Source organism: Trichoderma virens, assembly GCF_000170995.1.
Source record: "Trichoderma virens Gv29-8 chromosome Unknown TRIVIscaffold_87, whole genome shotgun sequence".
NCBI classification, from domain to species: Eukaryota; Fungi; Ascomycota; class Sordariomycetes; order Hypocreales; family Hypocreaceae; genus Trichoderma; species Trichoderma virens.
In genome coordinates this window covers 957,567-977,928 of record NW_014013662.1, presented here as the reverse complement: position 1 = coordinate 977,928, position 20,362 = coordinate 957,567, and the positions used below count along the sequence as shown (strand labels likewise).

The 20,362-nt window shown below is 46.2% G+C and overlaps 6 protein-coding genes across 6 annotated transcripts; 2 read left to right on the top strand and 4 right to left on the bottom strand.

Annotated features, from left to right (window-relative positions):
- Positions 1-318: 318 nt before the first annotated feature.
- Positions 319-1,677, bottom strand: TRIVIDRAFT_67355 (uncharacterized protein; the record flags this gene model as incomplete). Its single annotated transcript, XM_014096872.1, has 2 exons — positions 319-970; positions 1,034-1,677. 2 exons carry the CDS (start codon positions 1,675-1,677, stop codon positions 319-321), a joined length of 1,296 nt encoding a protein of 431 aa, XP_013952347.1.
- Positions 1,678-3,112: 1,435 nt separating this feature from the next.
- Positions 3,113-3,988, bottom strand: TRIVIDRAFT_67354 (uncharacterized protein; the record flags this gene model as incomplete). Its single annotated transcript, XM_014096871.1, has 1 exon — positions 3,113-3,988. One exon carries the CDS (start codon positions 3,986-3,988, stop codon positions 3,113-3,115), a length of 876 nt encoding a protein of 291 aa, XP_013952346.1.
- A 1,978-nt stretch (positions 3,989-5,966) lies between these two features.
- On the top strand, positions 5,967-6,775 carry TRIVIDRAFT_226259 (uncharacterized protein; the record flags this gene model as incomplete). The annotated part of the gene is made up of 2 exons (XM_014096870.1): positions 5,967-6,070; positions 6,145-6,775. 2 exons carry the CDS (start codon positions 5,967-5,969, stop codon positions 6,773-6,775), a joined length of 735 nt encoding a protein of 244 aa, XP_013952345.1.
- Positions 6,776-9,955: 3,180 nt separating this feature from the next.
- TRIVIDRAFT_159440 (uncharacterized protein) lies at positions 9,956-13,202 on the bottom strand (the record flags this gene model as incomplete). The annotated part of the gene is made up of 2 exons (XM_014096869.1): positions 9,956-12,054; positions 12,152-13,202. 2 exons carry the CDS (start codon positions 13,200-13,202, stop codon positions 9,956-9,958), a joined length of 3,150 nt encoding a protein of 1,049 aa, XP_013952344.1.
- TRIVIDRAFT_123746 (uncharacterized protein) lies at positions 13,161-15,283 on the bottom strand (the record flags this gene model as incomplete). Its single annotated transcript, XM_014096868.1, has 2 exons — positions 13,161-14,097; positions 14,304-15,283. Coding segments are annotated over 2 exons (1,917 nt in total), but the record flags the coding sequence as incomplete, so codon positions are not given.
- A 1,150-nt stretch (positions 15,284-16,433) lies between these two features.
- On the top strand, positions 16,434-18,386 carry TRIVIDRAFT_133076 (uncharacterized protein; the record flags this gene model as incomplete). Its single annotated transcript, XM_014096867.1, has 2 exons — positions 16,434-17,176; positions 17,246-18,386. Coding segments are annotated over 2 exons (1,884 nt in total), but the record flags the coding sequence as incomplete, so codon positions are not given.
- Between the last annotated feature and the right edge of the window lie 1,976 nt (positions 18,387-20,362).

Genomic DNA, 20,362 nt, shown 5'->3' with positions numbered 1-20,362 from the left:
GTCAAGAGGGATGACGCTTCAGCAGTGGGAGGCGTCACTTCATCTGCCCCTCTGCGCGAGCAAACACCTTTTCAGCTGTGCAACGATTCTACGAGTACAACATCGTTGGCGATGCGATAAAATTAAACGTAGCGATATAAAGGAGTGACTGAAAATATAAAATTTGAAAGTATACAAGCGCAGCATCTAACATCGGGAATCTTTGGTGCTGGGTAACTCAAAACATGGCTCTAATAATAGCTTACACCTCTCTCCTTCGACGGAACAAATACGCGTATAAATCAAATGGTATAACCAACTCAGCAAAACTCTTCAAATCTAAAAGCTGTAAAACACCCAGTTGTCCTCTCCTATAATCCTATGATAGCCGCCTTCTCCCATCGTGCAGATTATCGGCATGGTCAAGTCCTTATTCCCCAGCCAGACCCAGTACCCTACACTCTCGCCAGCGCCCTTGAGTGGCCTCCAGTGTCGCTCAGGCTGACCGCGGTAATCCTGCTCTACCGGGTCATTGTTCTTGAGGGCCCTGTCTCTTTGACTCCTATAGAGCGAGCTTGGGATGCCGAGTGAAAAGTCCCGTCGTACGTCAGGCTTGAGCTTCAAGACGAAGTCGTCCACTGGGTGTAATATTTCGTCGACCCTATCGATGTTGTTATCCCAGCTGGTGGAGCCGTTGACGGTTTTCGTCGGGTATATGCGTCCTTGCAGCGAGATGTGCAGCCTTCTTACGGCGGGAAACGTGGATGGGATGGCGTTGAGGAATGCGTGGAAGCTTGCCATGTCTGAGAGCGGCGGCTTGACGACTTCCGGGTGGATGCTGGGAAACGGCGCAAAGTCCCACAGGAGCTCCACTGATGTGATGCTTGAGAGGCGTTGTGGGAGGAGGATGGAGGTGAGGCTGAGAATCATTTCCTTGCTGGCTGTGTGGATTGTGTTGGTAGAGTATAAGACATCAATGCCCTCGACGTATCTGACGCATGAACACAGTTAATAAGAGGGAAGCATGATATATAAATAATGAGACAAAACTTACGCTTGGCGACAGCTGCAGAGCCATCCCATCGCTCCTATCTGGCACTTCGTTGGAAACTCGCCAGGCCAGCCAAGACACCTTATATGCCATGGTGACTGGCCGAATCGACAGTAGTCTTCCCCAGGTTGGACGCCTTGACCGGGATGACAATGGGCTGGTGAATTTCGATGGCAGACGGAGCTTCGCCAAGCCCATTCCTTTGGTTGCGAGTCGTCCAGCCTGAGGTTCTTCCTATCGCATGTGATCCCATGGTGAAAGTTGACGTTGAAGTTTCCGTGTGGCCGCTGACCCCCATTTTTCCTCAGCGTCTCTTCCGTCTGCTCTTCTGCAGGTTGCGGCGGGTGGTCATAGATGAGATCCATGTGAACCGTCTGGCCGCCAAAGGCTTCTATCAGGATCTTGCGCCGGATCTCGATGGGCAGCTTGGTGAAGAAGGAGCTGTTTGCGGTGGCGGCATTGGAGGCGGCGATGAGGCTCTCGTGAGAGGCAGTGGGAGTGAGACGCCCTCTGCGCTGAGTGGGCAGCTTTGGGTGAGGCGGGATTGGGGGAGCTTCTATTAGCAGCCTCGTTGTGACAGCTCGTTGCTTTCTATTGCTTCTTGCGACGCGTCGGCGCCTGAACCAGCTGATGATGGCGTTTGGCATCGTCGACGATGTTTGTTTTGGTTTGGTTTAATCCAGAGCACTCGCACAGCCTATGATGAAGCATCGGACGTTTAAGTTCGCAGGAAGCACCACCACGGGCTTGCCATGAGGAAATTAGGCATTAGGCTCCCCTGCATCATGCGCAGTTCATGCGATTCGCTTCCGATTAGTCGTCACATGTTTGGTGATTTTGCCGTTCAGCTCGGGTGGCAGGGATTGATTGGGTATTGCGCCGGATTGGCTAGGCGCCTTGGCAATTGCGCGGCTTTAGGGACTGAGATGGCTGTTTTACTATTACTGTTATTATTATTTTCCTCTCTCTTGTTGTTGTTCTTTTTATTTTCATCAACCATTTCTTTTGATACGATACTTCTCTTGACTGGGGCTCTTCGCTCTTGTTTGGGTACCAACACCGACTGACTTACAGCCCAAACCAAACCAAGCAAAACCCACTGGCTGAAATTCTGCCTCGAAACTAAGGCGCCGACGCGACCCACTCTGGACGACCCGCTACCTATTTTAGAAAATTTTTGATGATTGAATCTTTTTTCTCTTTTCTCTTCTTTCTTCTCCATGAACAACGCAAATAACAACGTTCGGGTTCTTCCATCACTTTAAAAGTACCTAGTACGAGGTGCGCTTTCGAGCGTCTGCTCACGACTGCTGGGGACCTGAGGAACGAAAACGGAGAAGAAAGCGAGCAATCTTGGGTGCGGTGCTCCCCTACCAAAATGGAGAGGACCGCAATGATTGAGCGTACATGCATATGTCGTGTTACTACCAGTGATTGATGCTGTAGATGTAGGCTGATGCTTTGTGTAGAACGACGGGAGTTGAACCTGTTGATTCGCATGGAGTTTGCTGTCGAAGCTCGAGTTGTCTATGGCTGAGTGCCGAGTCTCTGCCTATGCGGTCTTGATATTGCATCTTTGCTGGGATTCTACGGAGTACCTCTTATGCATATCGTTGACAGAGTTGATCGACGAGCAAACATAATGCTGCTCTCCCTCTTGCAAGTTGCATATTCTGTTTGCACAACTATCACCGTTCATGCCTGCAGCAAACTTCTCCAAGTGGACGAGTGTCTCAAAAGCTAATTGTACGATTCGTTTTACGACGTATACTAGACTATATTACAACAAGAGAATTCATAACCATCGTATCATACTATGCCGCACTGGCCCATGACCCAGGCCTGAGGTGTTTATACCCAATAATAACGGAATGCGCTTCTTAAAAGAAACGGGTCCCGCCGTTGTTATACCAATTCGTTCCGAGAGAAGTGAAGTAATGCTTCCATGTTTTATGTGTTTTCTTTCTTTCTTTCTTTTTTTGACTGACGATGTAATCGCCGAGTTTCTGGAGACGGCATATTAGCAACTTTTGGGTCAGGATATCGAGTGAGGAGGGAAACCAACATATAGGATCTGGACATTTAGTACATGCCCTCGATAACGCTGCGAGCCCCGTTTTGGATAGCCTCGAGGTTGCGCTTGGCCTTCCAGCAAGGCTGGCCGGTTTGGTAGCACCATGACTTCTCAGAAATCTCCTCGACGCTTCGCTTCTCATCGCCTTCAATGGTGGCACTGAGAACGCCCTTGGCGACATGCTTGGCCTTCCAGCAGGGCTGACCGGGTTTGTAGCACCATCTCTTGTCCTCCTGGATCTCATCGGTTGGCTTGGCCTTCCAGCAGGGCTCACCGGCGCGGTAGCACCATTGCTTCTCCTCCTCGAGATCCTCATATCGCTTGTTCTTCCAGCCGCAAGTCATACCGACGCGGTAGCACCATCGCTTCTCCTCCTGGACTTCGGCATCGCGCTTCTCCTCCTGGACTTCGACATCGCGCTTCTCCTCTTGGATCTCCTCATCTCTCTTCTTCTTCCAGCCGCAAGTCATACCAACGCGGTAGCACCATCGCTTCTCCTCCGGGATCTTCGCAGCTCGCTTCTTCTTCCAGCCGCAAGTCATACCGACGCGGTAGCACCATCGCTTCTCCTCCTGTACCTCGACATCGCGCTTGGCGGTCGAAGTGTCGGTTACGTTCTGGAGAAAGGCAGACGGGTCCTCGGAGGCGTAGAGAAGCAGGCTGGAGAGCTGGTCAAGACCTTGGAGGGCGGACAGAGCAACCTCGTTGGGGATGCCCTGGTGCTCGGTCTCGACGGTGCCGATGGATCGAACTGCGCTAGAGAAAACCTCAGTCGCACGCTTGACCTTCCAACAAGGCTGGCCGATTTGGTTGCACTCAGGCTCGGGGTTGGGGGCAGCCAGAGCTGCAGTGGCGAGGACGGTGACAGTGGCGAGGAACTTCATCTCGAGCAAAAGATGATCAACTTCAGTAAAGGGTAAAGAGAAGAATAAAATCGTGAACTGAAGACAAGTGACTGGCCTGCAGATGGAGAAGAAAAGCGAGTCGAACAAGACGAGAAAATGCGAAGGATATATAGGTTCAAGTTCTCATCTGGAGAAGGCGGTTTTACTCTCTGCATATTTCTGACGAAAGCTCAGATCACCAGAGTTGCAGGTGAAGGAGTCCACTTTCGTTATTGATTCGGGGTTATTGATGGTGTTGTCAATAAGCCTCTCCGCGCCTTGCCTGGTGGACACTTTCTTCAATGCCCACGGGCTTTCCGCGTCCGGTATTCAGCTGGATTTTGGGATGTTGGTGGAAGAGATGCTGTTAGTCTTCAACCACGGTCAATTACGAACTACATATACTGAAGAAAAGTTTGTTATACAGAGGCTTCGCTGTTATAGATGACCAGATCGTGGTTGGGACGTGGCGCGATGGATTATGAGGACAGGGGCCATTACGGTTGGCCATTTCAACAGATCCTTTTTATGGAAATTTGCCAAGAAAATGCCATGAAATCTTCAATTATTCTTCATAGAGGAGATGTGCAATGTGCATTAGATCAGGGACCATCAACAGGTACCGGCGCAGCCTCAGGGGCCCCATTGAGTCCGCAAAGACGGCCGTGCCTGAAGCCCACAAAAATATGAGACGAAGCAAAGTAATTCCATACTAATCCATTCCATACTAATTATCCGAATACGCCCCTAGCGATACAGTCAATACCTTTACTTCAAGGTGAGGCGCGCTTATTTGCGCAGAGACAATCTGGTATTGAGGGCCGGCTTATTGACACCCAAATCCGGTAATTGACTCTGTTGTGACAACACGCCACAATTGACGGAGGCCGCTCTACGCCGCTTGTACACGCAGAAATGACTGGCATCTGAAAAATGAAGATGAAAGATGGGAATAAAGTTATTTACGTATTTAATACAGTGGAAGGCGGAATGGGTGTCGCCGGATGGTTAGATAGGATTACAGTCAAGATCTATTTTCAGGCTGTTGCTTGACACCCCTGTCAAATGTTGCTTGCATACTCCAAAAATACAGTGATGTTTATAATGGGCTTCCTCTTTTAACTCTCTATTAATTTGTTAATATATAGGTCTTAGTTTTAAGGTCCAAGTTAAAAGAAAATATTGTCAGAGGTGAGCAGCGCGGAGTGGCATAGGCGCCTAAGATCCTCGCAAAGATCCTCGCACCTGTCCCGACTGAAGCGCCTTACTTATTACATAGCGAATGCTGGAGACGTCGTTTTTTTCCAGCAATCCTTGGGTCTTTTCCGCGTATCAAAACGTAATTTTTGGTCTCCCTGGAGCTATAACATCTGCGGGGCGTGCCATCTAATGCTGGCATGCGAGTCCAGAGAAGATGGGCCCCTAACTCTTGCAACTGATGTGAGAAAATATGTAGATAGTCCTGCAAGTCTTCTGGGTTGCATAAGCTTCTGTGCCGCTTTCACGAAGCAGGGGCTGAAGCGGTGAGGAGAGGGACCTTATTCGATCTCCTGTTCTTAAGTTTCTTACCTTTCTTCTACACCAGGTTGCTTTCTGGTCGCCTTGCGAGTTACCCATCATGCCGTGTACAGCATACTTATATCTCTGTCGTGAACTTCTTGCGCACATTGTTGATGCTCTGTCGAATTATTGATGTAGTTTTTAAATTTGTCAACTGCGTTACCCGGGCCACTACTATTAATCCTCAGCCAAGCACACCCTGCAAACGCCGTCGTGAATTACATGGCGATTATCCGGTAAGATTTCTTGCTTTCTCATATCAATCCCAAGAGATCCCCTTTACCGGCTGGATTTCTCTCCCCACACTCCACCTCGCGCCTCTCATTGTCCACATCGTTTCAGGCGCGCCGAGGCCTGTCTACCTCTCCCAGATTCGCCCCAGATGACACGATCGGATCTCATATACAACCCCACAACCATGTTATGGCGTTGCTTTGCCATCACGGACAGGCGCATGCGGGCCAAGGCGTGGGGTCCGGCTGACTTAACCGCTTCGAACGCATACTTCTGGACGGCTCAGGGGTGGGACGCACCCGAAGAAATGATTGACCGGAGTCGGGCACATTGTGTAAAGCTCCCTGATCATGCGAGGACAGAATTGGCGTCCGAGACCTCGGCCAAACCCGTTATTGTGACGCTTCAGGGAGTGCAAGCTCTCTATACGATGACGAGAGCGTTGTGAGCAAAACGTTTGCGGGCACTGCCGCCATCGACACCATATTCTTTGGGCTTCTACGAGTGTGGGCGACGTTCTGGTTGACTGATGGTTATTCATATGCCACCGAGAACAGCGGTATCGCACTCATGAAGACTGGCAGCTCGACGTTTAATCTTTCGAGGCCGGGGTCAATATCCCAGCTAGAGGCGCAGCCTATGACCTCCATTGGCCTTCTTGGTATGGGAACGCCGTCATCTGCCCCCGAGAGACGCTTTCATTCAACTAACAGTTGGCGCGGCTGGGTCTTCTGCATCCTTTATATCCTACCAGTAGTCCGTCTTTGGGTCCTCTGCGTCACATACCTGCTCCCTTTCTCCAACAGCGAGAGCCTCACAATCACGACCCTCCTACTTGTTGCATTCTATCTCTTCTTCCTCTCGGCCTCTCTTGTTATTTACACTTTCTACTTCGTACGTGGTCCTTCAATGAGCACCATTATCCCCTGCAAAACCTCACTTTGGTATAAGATCTATACGTCTAAGGCGCCGTATATTAAAGAAAGATTATAACAACAATCACATTTAACCAGTAACATCTCAAACAACAGACACGATATACCTACCAAGAACTTAAGTGTCAAGCCATCCTCAATGCCTAATAAGGTCAAACGCAGCGAAAGAAATATCCAGAATGCCTTAAAAGCTGTCAAAGAAGGCATGTCGCAAAAAAGAAAAAAAAAAAAAAAAAAAAAGCAGCTAGGCAGAATGGTGTTTCTCGATCAATGCTCCAGGGTCGACTAAACGGTACAACCTATCTGAGAAAAGCAAAAGACAGCTTCTAACGTTTCTCTCCGTACCGGGCAAAATCATTGTTGATTGGATCTGGCATATCGAGGAGGATTTGGGCCAGCGACTAATGAATGAACAAATTGTACAGTTCGCATGCAGACTTCTCCCTGGGGAAGATTCGACTCTCGGCCTGAATTGGATATGGCGCTTTCTGCGCCGTAATCTAGAAGTTAATAGGATACTCTCCAAATCGAAGCGTATTGCTTCTGGGTTACCGCATGACAGCAAACTTTCGCGCCACTGGAGCAACGCGCTGCATTTCCAACTTGGCATCTTCGACTTAGCCAAGAGAGATCCCCAGTGGATGTCTACTTCCAAATTTGAATTTCAGGGGGCGACACAAACCTATCAAACTCTTAAATGCGTAATAATGCATTTTAATTATAAAGAAAACACCTAGGGTGGACGAATCCTCAGGACGGCATTTTGGACTCTTGCCGAAGAGTTGTCTGAGGGAAATTTGAATGCCATCCAGGATGTCTGTTCGAACATCCTTGGGGCCCTTGTCCGCTACGACTTTCTCCACATCGGCACTCTAATGCTCCAGCATTGCAAGCATGTATTCAAAATAACCAATAAACGGCGCCTGTATTTCGACTTCTTCGAATCTTGGAAAAGTTTTTGGCGCAGATAATGCTCAATCGGATTACTGCCTTCGTCAACTCACTGAGATTTACGCCAATGAGCGTCAGGAATATCGATGATGCGGCGACCAAAGTGTCATACAAGCAAAACGCCATCATCGCTTCATAGTACGGGATTCTGGGAGGGTAGTTCAACCCGAAGACGCTGATGAAATGATTAAATCTTCTGGGCGCCTTCTGGGATCGGCTATCTCGGAGCTCGGGAGGTTCACTGACAAAACTCTGCGAATCGAAAATGACACTCTGAGGATGTAAAACTACGTCGGCAGATACCAAGACGACTATATGACGAGAGTTGAACAGTCAATGGGTGAGATTGAAAAACATGCGTCTGAACAGGAACATGAACAGGAACCTGCGCCTTTTGAGAAATGGGGCAAGTTGTATCAATCTGCCTTCTTACGCTACTTGGAACGAAAATTCGATTACTATAAGTTCAATAACGAGGTAGATAAAGCAATAGAAGTGGCAGGGTCCATTTTGGAAAGAGAGGGTTACCAGATCGAATGCTGGATTGTGTTCTCTCTTCAGTTCGAGTCTTGGCTCCGGCAGATAGGATACGAGGAATGGTCCTTGTATTATCCGCAAAAGCGGCTAATATTAAGTTATTACCGCGAGTCAGAAGATAGCTTTGCCAAAGAAAAAGAGAGAATGGTTTCTGAGATAGTTGAGATGCAGAGCCTGGAATCAACAAGAGAATACCAATAAAACGTTATTGTTGGTGCAAAGGAAAGGGAGTTAAAGCCAAAGGAAAATAGGGAGGGGAAGGAGCGGGAGGAGTAGATACAAATGATATCAGAATGGACTCATGCATAGACTCCGTGAGCTCGAATTATACTACCAACTACTATTGTCATGTTCCTGTGCGATTCTCTGCTCAGTACACGCAAACCGTTGCTGACTTCTAAGTGGGCGTGCACTGTAATTATGTCCAGCACTTCGGATCACTGCGTCTCTATACAGATTCTCCAGACGGCTCACTCACTGCACAAGTATTCTGAAGCAAGAGATGATCTTGGTCTTGAAGCCTTTAATCACTGGGGGTTTGATTAGTATACACTGTGCGGCACCTAATCGTGGTGCCATGATTGTGGCTTTACTCCGTACAAAAGCGCCGAATCTGGTGGGTAGAGTGAAGAGAGGCATACGGGCTAGATTTCTAGTAGGTTCGCAGCCAATTCTGACCCAGTTAGGAAGCCCATTTCGCCTTTTACTGTACAGACTCTGTACACCAATTGTAAGCGTGAGTGTTGGCCACAAATGGCGAGTCTAAATCCCACGCGGCAGCAAGGAGAAGGCTAGAGGGGAAAAAAAATTAGATCATACTCAATAGACGATAAAGTACATGGTGAACCTACTTGCAAGCTCGCGCGCTTTATTCTATTACGACGTTACCACGTATATTGGCCGAAAGGCTCCCCTCCAACCCAATAAGCCATCTCCACGATGGAAGCCAAGATCTCAGACGTTAGGGCACGTGGTAGCTCGTACTATTCGATCCAGAATAATGGAAAGTACAAAGAGAATAGGATAAGACATAGGGGAGGAGAGGGGAGGTTTCCCCTAGATATATATTATATGGCTCTAAGTACATGTATATCAACAAATTTAGAGTCGGAAGTGTATTTTCTTTTTATCAAAATGAACTAGCTAACGATTACAGCGCACGTTCGTTCGTTTAGCGCATTCTAACATTTGAACAATCAATCTCTTGCATAATCGGCCAAGAGAGTCGACGAATGCCATTGGACGATCATGTAACGCATAGTGTTTGCCTTCTTGGTACTTTATACAGGAGCGGGGAAAATGTATCGTGGTCTAATATAAAGAATTGATACCCAAATGAATTCCACTGTTAAGACGATTGCTGCCGAATCCAAAAAAGTTACTTTCATACTACGCTCAACTTATCGAGTTGGGATTCATCTTACATTTGAGATAGAAAGTTTCCAAGCATAATCATGCCTGATCTGTATAAATAATCCGCAGACCCTTTCTCTTTCCAGTCATCAATAACTTACCCACTCAGGAACCGTCCAGTCCTGCTCTAGGCATGTAATGATAACATTAGATCAAAAGTATAAATTCCTTGGACCCCTTCAACTCATTCTAAACAAAGGTAGTAGAGTAGAAATAAAGAGAATGCAATCACAGTTATGCTATAACCACAGGCAACAGCCCATAGGTTGAAAATCACAAGGTGAAGGGAGCACTATCGTAGCAGACCATATAGCTACTATGTAGATATGGGCAAAATTTACTTACTATCAGCCCTCTTCTCGACCAGCAGCTTTACAATAGCCTCATGCCCATTCTCAGCAGCCTGTAATAGCGGCGTCCGGCCCATGATATCCTTTACCTCAATATCAGCTCCTTTTTCAACCAGCAACTGCATAATAGCCTCATGCCCGCTCTCAATAGCCCATAATAATGGCGTCCGGCCAAATACACCATCCTTTGCCTCAATATCTGCCCCATTTTCGACTAGTAGCTTTACAATAGCCTCATGCCCATTCTCAGCAGCCTGTGATAGCGGCGTCTGGCCAAAGAGATCCTTTGCCTCAATATCAGCTCCCTTTTCAACCAGCAGCTTTACAATAGCCTCATGCCCATTCTCAGCAGCCTGTGATAGCGGCGTCCGGCCCATACTATCCTTTGCCTCAATATCGGCCCCATTCTCGACCAGCACCTTAACAATAGCGTGATGACCATAGTGTGTTGCTATTAAAAGATCCGTAATATGCCCATCAGGGCTTAGATTTTTAGACCGCTGATAAGTTTTAAACCATGCTAAGAAGCTTTTTGAACTGGGATCACAAATTCTTAAGGTCGCAGGTATAATAGCGGCGTTATCAGTAATGTGAGCTTTGTGGAAGTGATAACCCCAATTTTCAGCCGAGTAGTTTAAAAAAGCGTTCCTATCTGTAAAGTAGCTGGGTGTCATATCCATCTCTATAGTAGAGGAATTAAACAAGTTTAGATAGAGGACACAGAGCTCTGCGAGTATAGAATGTGCATGGCGAGTAGTAATAGAATGATGCCAGTATGGTGTTGATGGGATGGATGTTGGATATGCTGCGAGGAGAAATTCGCGAGCAGTTTGGTGGAAGAAGTAAATTTTGCCACGATAGATTGAGATAACCAATCCGCACCAGGACCGTAAACGCGACTTAAAGTCCATTTCGTTCTCTAAATCAAGGTCGTAAAAAGTTTGTGTTGTATCATCTTGTGCCATGTCCTTTATATTCATAGCAATATTCATTTCCGATAGCGTCAGTGGTCGACTGGCAGCTAAGATAATACTTAAGGCTTTCCGAACCATACGCTTTTCCGTAGACTTATTGAGAATTTGCTCATATGCCTCATTAACACTTTTAGGGAGAGTTTGTATGATAGATTCAGCGCCTTGTAACGTCATTTTAAAGTTTCCCTGTTTTATATAGTCGAATATAAGGTATACCCAAAGATAGGTGCGGTGCGGAATTTCCTGCAGTCTTTTCTGAAGGTAAATTTTAATTCCGGCCGATAGTGGTAAATAGCTGACTTGGTATTTAATAAAGTCATCTATCTCCTGACAGATGACTGCTGATTCGTCCTCTCCTGGTATGTGGATATTTGGAAAAGAATTTAATAGCTTGTGGAATTGTGTTATAATTTGCTCGTATGGGCGACATGTGAGAAGATATTTTAGCTTGCTCTTGGTGCCGCTTAACTGATTGCCATTGAATTGACTTTCGATATTCCTCATTAAGTCCATAAACTCAGACTCCGCACATTCATCCAGAGCATCAAGGACTATAATTATAGACCCTGCCTCTGGGTCTCTGGTAACATCTTGTAAAATTGTCCAGAGAGAGTCTGTATGTGTAATTAAATTTTCCCCATTATTACGGAATGATTGCATAGCATGTTTAATTAAAAACGGCATTTGAGAAAATATTTGATGAAGCAGTGCGCAGAGTGCTTGGTGAGAGGTGTCTTGGTCTTCGTCTTTAAAAAAAAAGTAGCAGATATGTGTGGTTGCTGGTCGTGGTAGCCCGTGGTCGATAAGATATTTCGCTAAAACTGATTTCCCGCAGCCAGGATCTGCTGTAACTAGCAGGGGCCCGGACTCTTGTTTTAACCACTTTTGGTAGTGCTCGTTTTGTAGGAGCCAAAGACATGTATTCTCGACTCTCTCATCAATCCGGTCTTTATACCATTCATACGTAGTGTCTTTGCCACCAGATGTAAGGCGGAAAAGCTGGTGACACTCTTGTTCTTCTTTAGATAGCCTCTCATTTGCGAAATCTTCCAGGGATTTAGGCTCTTCCTTTGCAATATCTCGATGGTGTTCTGCAATATCCAGGTGGTTTTCTGCAATATCTCGGTGATCTTCGGCAAGTTCTTGGGGACCTTTATAAAATTAATACCAGGACATATTAAAAGTATGGGTTAAAAGCTTAGTACTGACCAGATAAAACATCACTAATCTTTTTCTGGGCTTCAACTTTAATTGGAGCTATTCGATGGAGAAGATCTTTTGCATATGCTGCAGCTGTCATCGCTGCATAGCCCTGCCACAATGTACTTTTGTGTGAGTCTGAGTAGTCGCAGATTCCACGTATAACCAGACATGGAAAGTGATTCATAAGACCGGCGGCTCCCATTTCAAAGCAAAGGATACCCTCCTTTGCTATAAGTTCATCTCGAACTAAGGCATCCTTCATAAGCATGTTCGCCGAAGCTATCAGACCATAGTGGACGAGCGGGTCATCATCATCTTCCTCCCGTTGGTGCCGCTTGATAAGGCTGGATGGATCGTCACCACAGACTGTCGCACAGGAAGTCCCGCTATTTAGAGGATGAATGACTTGCGACCGATAGAGCCTATCGGTAATTGCTTCAGGTCGCATATAACCTCTCTTTCGTAGTCTCGGATTCTTATTGAGTACGCTATCGACTGCTTCTCTTAGTTGATTCCCCTCAATCTCATACTGTGCCATCAGCCCATTAATAGCTGTTCGTAAAACCGGCGGTGGCTGATTTAAAAATCCTGTCTTGAGGAATTCCTGGCCTTGTATGGCCTTTCTAAAGTCATACTGGAAGACAGCACTTTTTCCATTGTTGGAAACACCCACTATAACATCACCAAGTCGGATGTCATGCGTCAAACTCGGTGCGCCGCCGCCGATTCCAACCAGCAGGCCAATTCTGATGTTGGGAAAACTATGCAGCATGTCTCTTGCAACGCCCGCCGCGGATGACACTCCGTATTTGCCATTTGGAAGCACAGCGATAACGATATTATGCTTTCCGATCCTACCAAGCGTATATTTGTTGTTATCGTTGGGGGGCAAACGATCGGGCCTCTCATATTTTTCATCAAGAAAAACTTGGGCGGCAACATACTCTTTCTCTATGGCGCAGATCCAGCCGATGGTGTAACCCATAGGATCTTGGCGTGCAGGCTCTTCGTGTTCATCTCGCCAAGACTGGTAAGCTCCAGATTCGATTATCTTCATTAAGAAAGTGTCATTCTCAGTTGCTAGGCCATCGTATTGTCTAGGGATATCCTTGAGATCAAACTCTGTGTCGGGGATTGAGATATTATGCTCCACAAAGCCATCATCCAGATCCATAGCATCTCCCGTGTCATCATCGTCGTCCATGTATTTTATAGTGACATCTGCCCTGGAGTCGATTTCTGAAAGTTTTCCTAGGTCGCTGCCCTTCGATACGCTACTTCCGTCATCGATATCGACGGAATTACTCTTGAAATCATCATCCGCCAATGCTCCGTTATCTCCCTGCAAGGCTGCAAAGCGTAAAGTTAAAAGCATTAGCACTTGTAAATGTGCCGCAATGTGCCGGGCTACAGCCTTCGAGTGGTCTTCAGTCTGTTGTGATCTGTGCTGATGAGACTTTTTGTCTGGATTAGAAGAGGTGTCCGAAAAATCAGAGTCCGAACTGTAGTGACCAGGGTGCATCATCTCATAAGTGTTCCTGGCACTTTTGAAAGGTTCTTGCTTTGACAGTGCTTTTTTTCGTTTAGGAAAAACAGCTGTGTTATTATCTCCCTCTTCCACTTTGAAACAACACAAAAGGCAGTTATTCCAAGGCCTTAGCTGCTCTATCTTACTCTGGCGTGAAATAACCTGAAGCTGTTCATTTGTAAAGGTATTACTGTGGGATTCTTTTAAATGTAAATATAGGGCTTGTGGGTTGCTGTAATCGCCTGGGTTAAATTCGCAGATAGTACAGACCCAGGTAGACGATGAATAAATTTGCTGATACCATCGCCGGTTGTGACAACCCATATGGCTGAACCACTCATCAAAGGTCGAATAAGTTGGGTGTGCCTCTGGACATTCCTCTGAGATACAAACGTAGGGTTTGAGATCTCGATCTATGTGTTGACTGGTAGTAAGTTAATATAGGTTATCCCTAGTGTTGAAGTGTATGCCAGTATCCTCAAAAGCCTATAGAAAAACCTTCCATTTGCTGTGCATAGACAGACACTATGAAGCCCTCTGTGGAAATTGAGGGCTTATATGTAAATAACACGTAGATTTATATGAAAACATTGCCAACATTTGTGTGCTTAAAGGGTAAATATTACATACCGCCATTCGCTCTCCGAGAGTGTTTTCTTATTGAGCGGCTCAGAACACCACTCACAAGTGAAAATATCGCTATCCCTGTTTGTGATAGGTAGCTGTGGATAATTACCCTGGTTTACTTGGACTGATGATGTTTTATAAAATTTTGTCGATGCTTCATCAGGCGGTCTGTGGCGGTTCCTAATGCGTTGAATGTTGACAGTAGATAAGTCAGACTGAGAGTGTGTAGTATGTCTTTTTTGGTGATTAGCTATAGCTGATATCTCCTTCGCGGGATGGATAATAGGAACGCTAGTTTGCAACTTTTCAGGTACTTCTGGGATAGGTGATAACCTCATATGTGACTCTCGGGGGGTTTTAAGCTTTGTGTAGCGAGAGTTGTGGTGTAGTATCTTCTTATATCTATTTAACATCGACTCTTGAAGATGATCCTTAAGAGATTGGTGGGCTCCAGGATATAAGGTCTGTATAACGTTTGCACAAAAAAAAGTAAATAATGCTAGATCAAGACCTGCACTAAATTTATTTGCTCTTAAATCGATCTTGTCTTGACTGGACTGGCGAATTGTAACGCCTAAACGGTTGAGTCGAGTGAGCGTAATATCAATTGCTGTGAGAGCTGCTGATGGCATTGGAGAAGCCTCAGGGCGGGATTTATCAGAGCCTATCAGAGCCTGATCTTCTTGACTGTTTATTTCATCCTTATATTGTTGTAAACTGCAGCGGAGGAGATCTAGTAATCGAGCAACAAGGTCTTGAAGGTCTGGGAGGTTTCGCAGTCTTGTATCTAGACATTGGCTTTCCTTAGCAAACACCCCGAGATAGGAAGCCCATATGGAAAATCGTTGCTGCAATTCTGCACATAGCTCGGTAGCAGCCTTTGGCTTTGCTTTTGGAGAGGCTTCCTGTAGTTGATTGAAGAGGTCTTCGCATTTACAAGCAAGCCTGTAGAGAACATCTTCGCCATCAAAGTTTAATTCCATGCTGAGAGATATTTGGAAAACAGTTCAGGTATCGAAAGATAAAGCAGGACACACGACGGTGATTCGGATGGAATATCATCGAGCTTGCTGTTAGGCTATGAAGGGACGAGCGGGGTGGCAGCAGATCCAACTGGTTTTGTGGGTCTTTTTAAGTCGACCCCAAACGACCACCGCTTTCCCAAGCGGGGATTAGTTGTGAACATTTATCTCCGCACATCCACCCGCGGAGCCTCTTCTTCCCCGCCCTCGCGCCATTTCAGGTATTCGAGCAAGCTCTGACGTCCACCGTGGTTGCATAGATGAGACTTGAAAACTAGAATGCCTTACCTCAATGACTCGAATGAATGGCGCTTGCTCGATGAGCTTGGACGCCTGCTGGACCAGAGGAAAGCGCGATACCATGTGCCAGAAGAACCACCCAGTGATCACAAACGAGTGGGGCCCTACCCTCAACTAATTGAAATCGAGCTCCGCTACGTATTTATGGTCAAGCAAATTCCTCAGGATCTGGATCAAGCAGATTTCGGCCAGTGTCAGGCAAAGTTGGAAAGCCTCTGTTTGTTGTTAGATGACCTTGTGTTGTCACCTAACGCTTACGGTGGCCCAGAACATGAAGGTTTGGCCTATCCCCGGTTACGAGCATTGACTAGGCTTCTGGAGTCCACACCCGGGAAAGTTGACCTAGCGTATAGTCCTAATAAGACAATTTTCAAACTTCCTTGCAGGGATGACGAGCTTCGCGAATGCTACAAGGTGATTACAGAATATACCGATGTCCTCCGTCAACTACTTAAAGCCCCCTCGCAAGAACCAGTTATTCGGCCACTCCAAAAGCAACAGAAAAGAAAGATATGGGAGAAAGCTATAATACGGAATCGGGCTAAATTGGTTCTCAAGACTTTATTTAAATATTTTAAATGCGAAGCGCCACACGAAGTGCTATTACAACTTATTGAGAATCCTGATGAAGATTTAATACCGAATCTACAACTTATGCTCTCGCCATGTCTAGAATTACAGTTTTGGCAGGAAGCCCGGTATGATTTCGTTAATCTGTACGTTTGCTAGCCTTAGCGTTAGTGGAGGCCACCTTTTTTTTTTTTTTTATACTTACATGGCTGTTAGACAATCTTCAGTTTCATCTATATCGGACATCTGTATGAATCTCCGTCAGCATACTGGTCAAGGAAAAGCGTTGGTGTTGCATATTAAAGATGTTGAGGAGTTTGATCTACTCGGTACCTGGTCAAGTCCTACTTCCTCTTCAGTGGGCCCATCCTTAAATGAGTCTCTTGACCAACTCATCCGAAAAGGATTTTTCAGGCCTTTTGACATCAACATATGCAACGAGGCGTTACCAGACAGGTTCAGCATTAAAGATAGGCGAGCACTTGCTGTTAAGCTTGGGCTTTGTCTTATGAACTTCTTTGATGCTGACCTGACCTCAAACAGGATCCATTTCCTAGGTCCCAAACCATACCTAGCTTTCAACTCAGAGCTTTCAGTAACAACTAACTCGGAAATTTTCCTGGTAGGTCACCCTGCACTGCTATCTTTTGCAAAGCTATTACTAGAAATGGAATATGGCCAAAATATGGACATCGATATAAGTCCTCATAATAGCGAAAATGGTCAAGCCTGGTTTCAGCTCATGCATCGCCTAGAACTCCTTGAACGAGAGAGAAACGACGTATATGTCGAAGCCATCAGAGGCTGTCTTACCGTTCATTATAAGATAGCGAGTGCGCTGAGGTTACGCGGCTCTGAGCACAAAGATGTGGATTCCATAATAAGAAAAAATCTCTACATGGAGATTGTCTATAAACTCATGATTGGACATGAACACTCTCAGAATGGCTACACGCATGCTCGAAAACGGCGACGACGAGATTCGTTATCTTCATCTTCTTCTGACAGCTGTGACGGGGCTCAAGCTTGTGGCTCTGTAAAAATGGCCGTGAGGCTTGAACGAACAACACCTGAATACAAGAAACGACACATCCCCGAGTCACAGGTACTTCCTGCTGTGTCTGGGTCAAGGATCATGTCCTCTGTGCGACCTTCTCACCGCGACGACTTCGAGATCGCAATCATCTGCGCGCTACAGCTTGAGTACGATGCGGTTTCCTACATTTTCGACGAATTCTGGGACGATCATGGTGACCCGTATGGAAAAGCCGCGGGAGACCACAACATCTATACGACCGGCCGTATGGGCAACTGTAACGTCGTTCTAGCCCTCTTGCCGGAGATAGGGAAGGCCAGCGCAGCCAGCGCGGCAGCTAGTATGCGATCGAGCTATCGATGCTTGCGGCTAGCCATCCTTACAGGAGTATGTGGTAGTGTGCCGCATCGCCAATGTAGAGAAATCTTCCTAGGCGATGTAGTTATCAGCAAGACCGTTCTCCAGCACGATTTTGGCTGGCAATATTCGGACGGGTTCATACGCAAGAACACTGTCGAAGATAATCTTAGCCGGCCAAATAAAGATGTCCGCAACCTGGTCACCATATTTGAGACTGATCGAGGTCGCGATCAACTCGAACAACTAACCACCCAATTCCTCCGACAGCTCCAAGCCAACGCTGCCTGGAAAAAGCGTCCGGGCAAGTACGACTACCCTGGAACAGCGGAAGACAAGCTGTTTGAGTCGACTCATCGCCACAAACATCACGTATCGCCGACCTGTATTTGCCGCAATTGCTTTAACGATTTAGACCCTGTTTGCGATGAGGCGCTTATATCATCATGCGCGGATCTCGGATGCGATGATGAACGTTATATTGCGAGGAAACGGCTCCAGGCAATGCATCAGTTCGAAAATGTCGGGGGCGATAATACTCCGCAGCCTGCAGTGTATGTGGGAGCTGTCGCGTCGGGAGATAAGGTAATAAAGTCGGCAGCGGAACGGGACAAGCTTTCGACAAAAGCAGACGTAATCGCGTTCGAGATGGAGGGCGCCGGGGTCTGGGATGAAGTGCCCTGTATCGTCGTTAAAGGAGTGTGCAACTATGCGGACAGTCACAAGCACGAGAGATGGCAGAATTTTGCGGCGGCGGCGGCGTCGGCGGCAACCAGAGCAATTCTAGCACGCTATATCCGAACTGACAAGCTCTGAAGACATGTCTATATCTAGCTTCGGAGAACGTTTCGTTATTTTGCTTGTTTTGCGGCTGGTTACAAATAGGACAAGCCTCATCACATCCTCCTCCCAACGGCTATTGGCCCTTACCTCTTAGTTTCAGTTGGAAAATGTGGTTCAGAATGTTAGTGACGATAGCACGATAACTCTAATTCGCCTCGTACCGTGGTTATTACAGAATGGTTGACATATACAGTTATGGGCCAAAAGTCTGCGAACGCAAAAAAAATAAAAGTACACCAAGTTTAGGAGGGGGATAGAAAACTAGGTAGTTGCAGCTTTAATCCAAAACAGGTGCTGCAACATGAAATATAACAGGGAGATATTACTAAAATATAAAATGCTTATCGACTATTCTTAGATTTGATTTTTAATTAGTTGCGTATATATTTTGTAGATTTAATTATTAATTTATCGATACCGTAACTTTTGGTGGTATTTAGTACAGCGTTCGCAGACTTTTGTGCCAATACTGTAATTTCCATTCCACATTAATCGTGCCTTAGGTTTGCCCATAATAGCCGCTCTGGCTCCTAGCCAGTGAATGGTATAAATGCCAAGACACTCCTTGCAACTCTCAGATGTCTTCTTAAGATACGTGCTGAGACTCCTCACTATATGAGAAGTTAGAGTCACATTCTTGAGAATCGCCTGCGCTGTTACCTAACCAACTAACTACCTGAATAATCATTTACGGTATCATTCTGATTTACGGTTGCTGGTCTATTTCCAGGTATTGCCTCTTCAACCCTAGACGTGAGCCTGCTCCTTCAGGTTCGGCCAATTATTCAGCAAACTAGTAACAACCGGAGGTGTTGACGTTGTCGCTGCTTGGAGCTTTGGCTGACAGAAGGAAAGAGAAAGGAAAAGGATCGCATAATTCTCCATATACCATAAAAGGGAAGCCAGCTTATTGGGAAAAACCTTATGCTGTTATCCATAAATTCGGCAGTCGGGCCTTAAGAGGTTGTCGGGCAGCGGAAGCTGCAGTTGAAGAGTCCATTAATGCGTGTTACGGGGACCGTGATCTTCGGGCGTTACGTATGTAAATACGAGAGTTACCGGCTTTTGCGACGATCAAATTATGCATTCCCATGCTAACTTGGTCAATCCATCCGATCACTTGAGCTCATGACTCATTATCCAGCATGTTTACGCCACGCCAAAATCACCCCTAGTAGAACAAAGTGCATCCAAGAGATGTCAATCTATTGGCCAAGAGCAATTGTGCGGTGCTGGAAATGCGCCAGAAGCTAGCACGATTGACTAATGATTGGCGTTGGCGGCTTGTATTTGTGTGCATGGCATCGTACCGGACGAAATTACCCTGCAAGAAGCCGGTTTGCTGTGGTTACGACGCTTTTGGTGTCCGCTATCTACATATGACTCTATACCTGGATGCTCAATTTCATGGTAGTAGTCGTGTTTGGTAGAAAGTCTTTTATTCTTAACATCCGCAAACTCGCCAGAGAAGTGGTAGCCATATGCTGTTTATTCGGGTTGCTGCGACAAAGGACCCTGAACTAAAAGAACAAATATATTCACGCAATGGCGCGTCTCTGTCAGAATAATCTAGTCGCGGGATACTGAAGTTACATCCATTGGATATTGACCGTGAAGTGCTAAGCCACAGGATCGACCCGTCATTTCTCATATCCAGGATGAGGTTGGTACCTGCATTACTGTTTGCATCATCGTCTTCACTAAAATAACTCATACTCTAGCGGTCATATTTATTAATAGCAATGGAAGTGGTTCGAGTAATGAAATATAATGATCATACAACAATCGAATTCTTAGGTCATTTGGAGAAGATAAATCTCCGTGTTTCTGACTCCTTGCCCCTGTCTCCGATGCAACAGCTAGGCTGTGGCTGAACTTCCTTAAGGTAGCATGTACTCCGTGGTTGTAGAAAAGCCTGTTTTCTGATAGGAGAG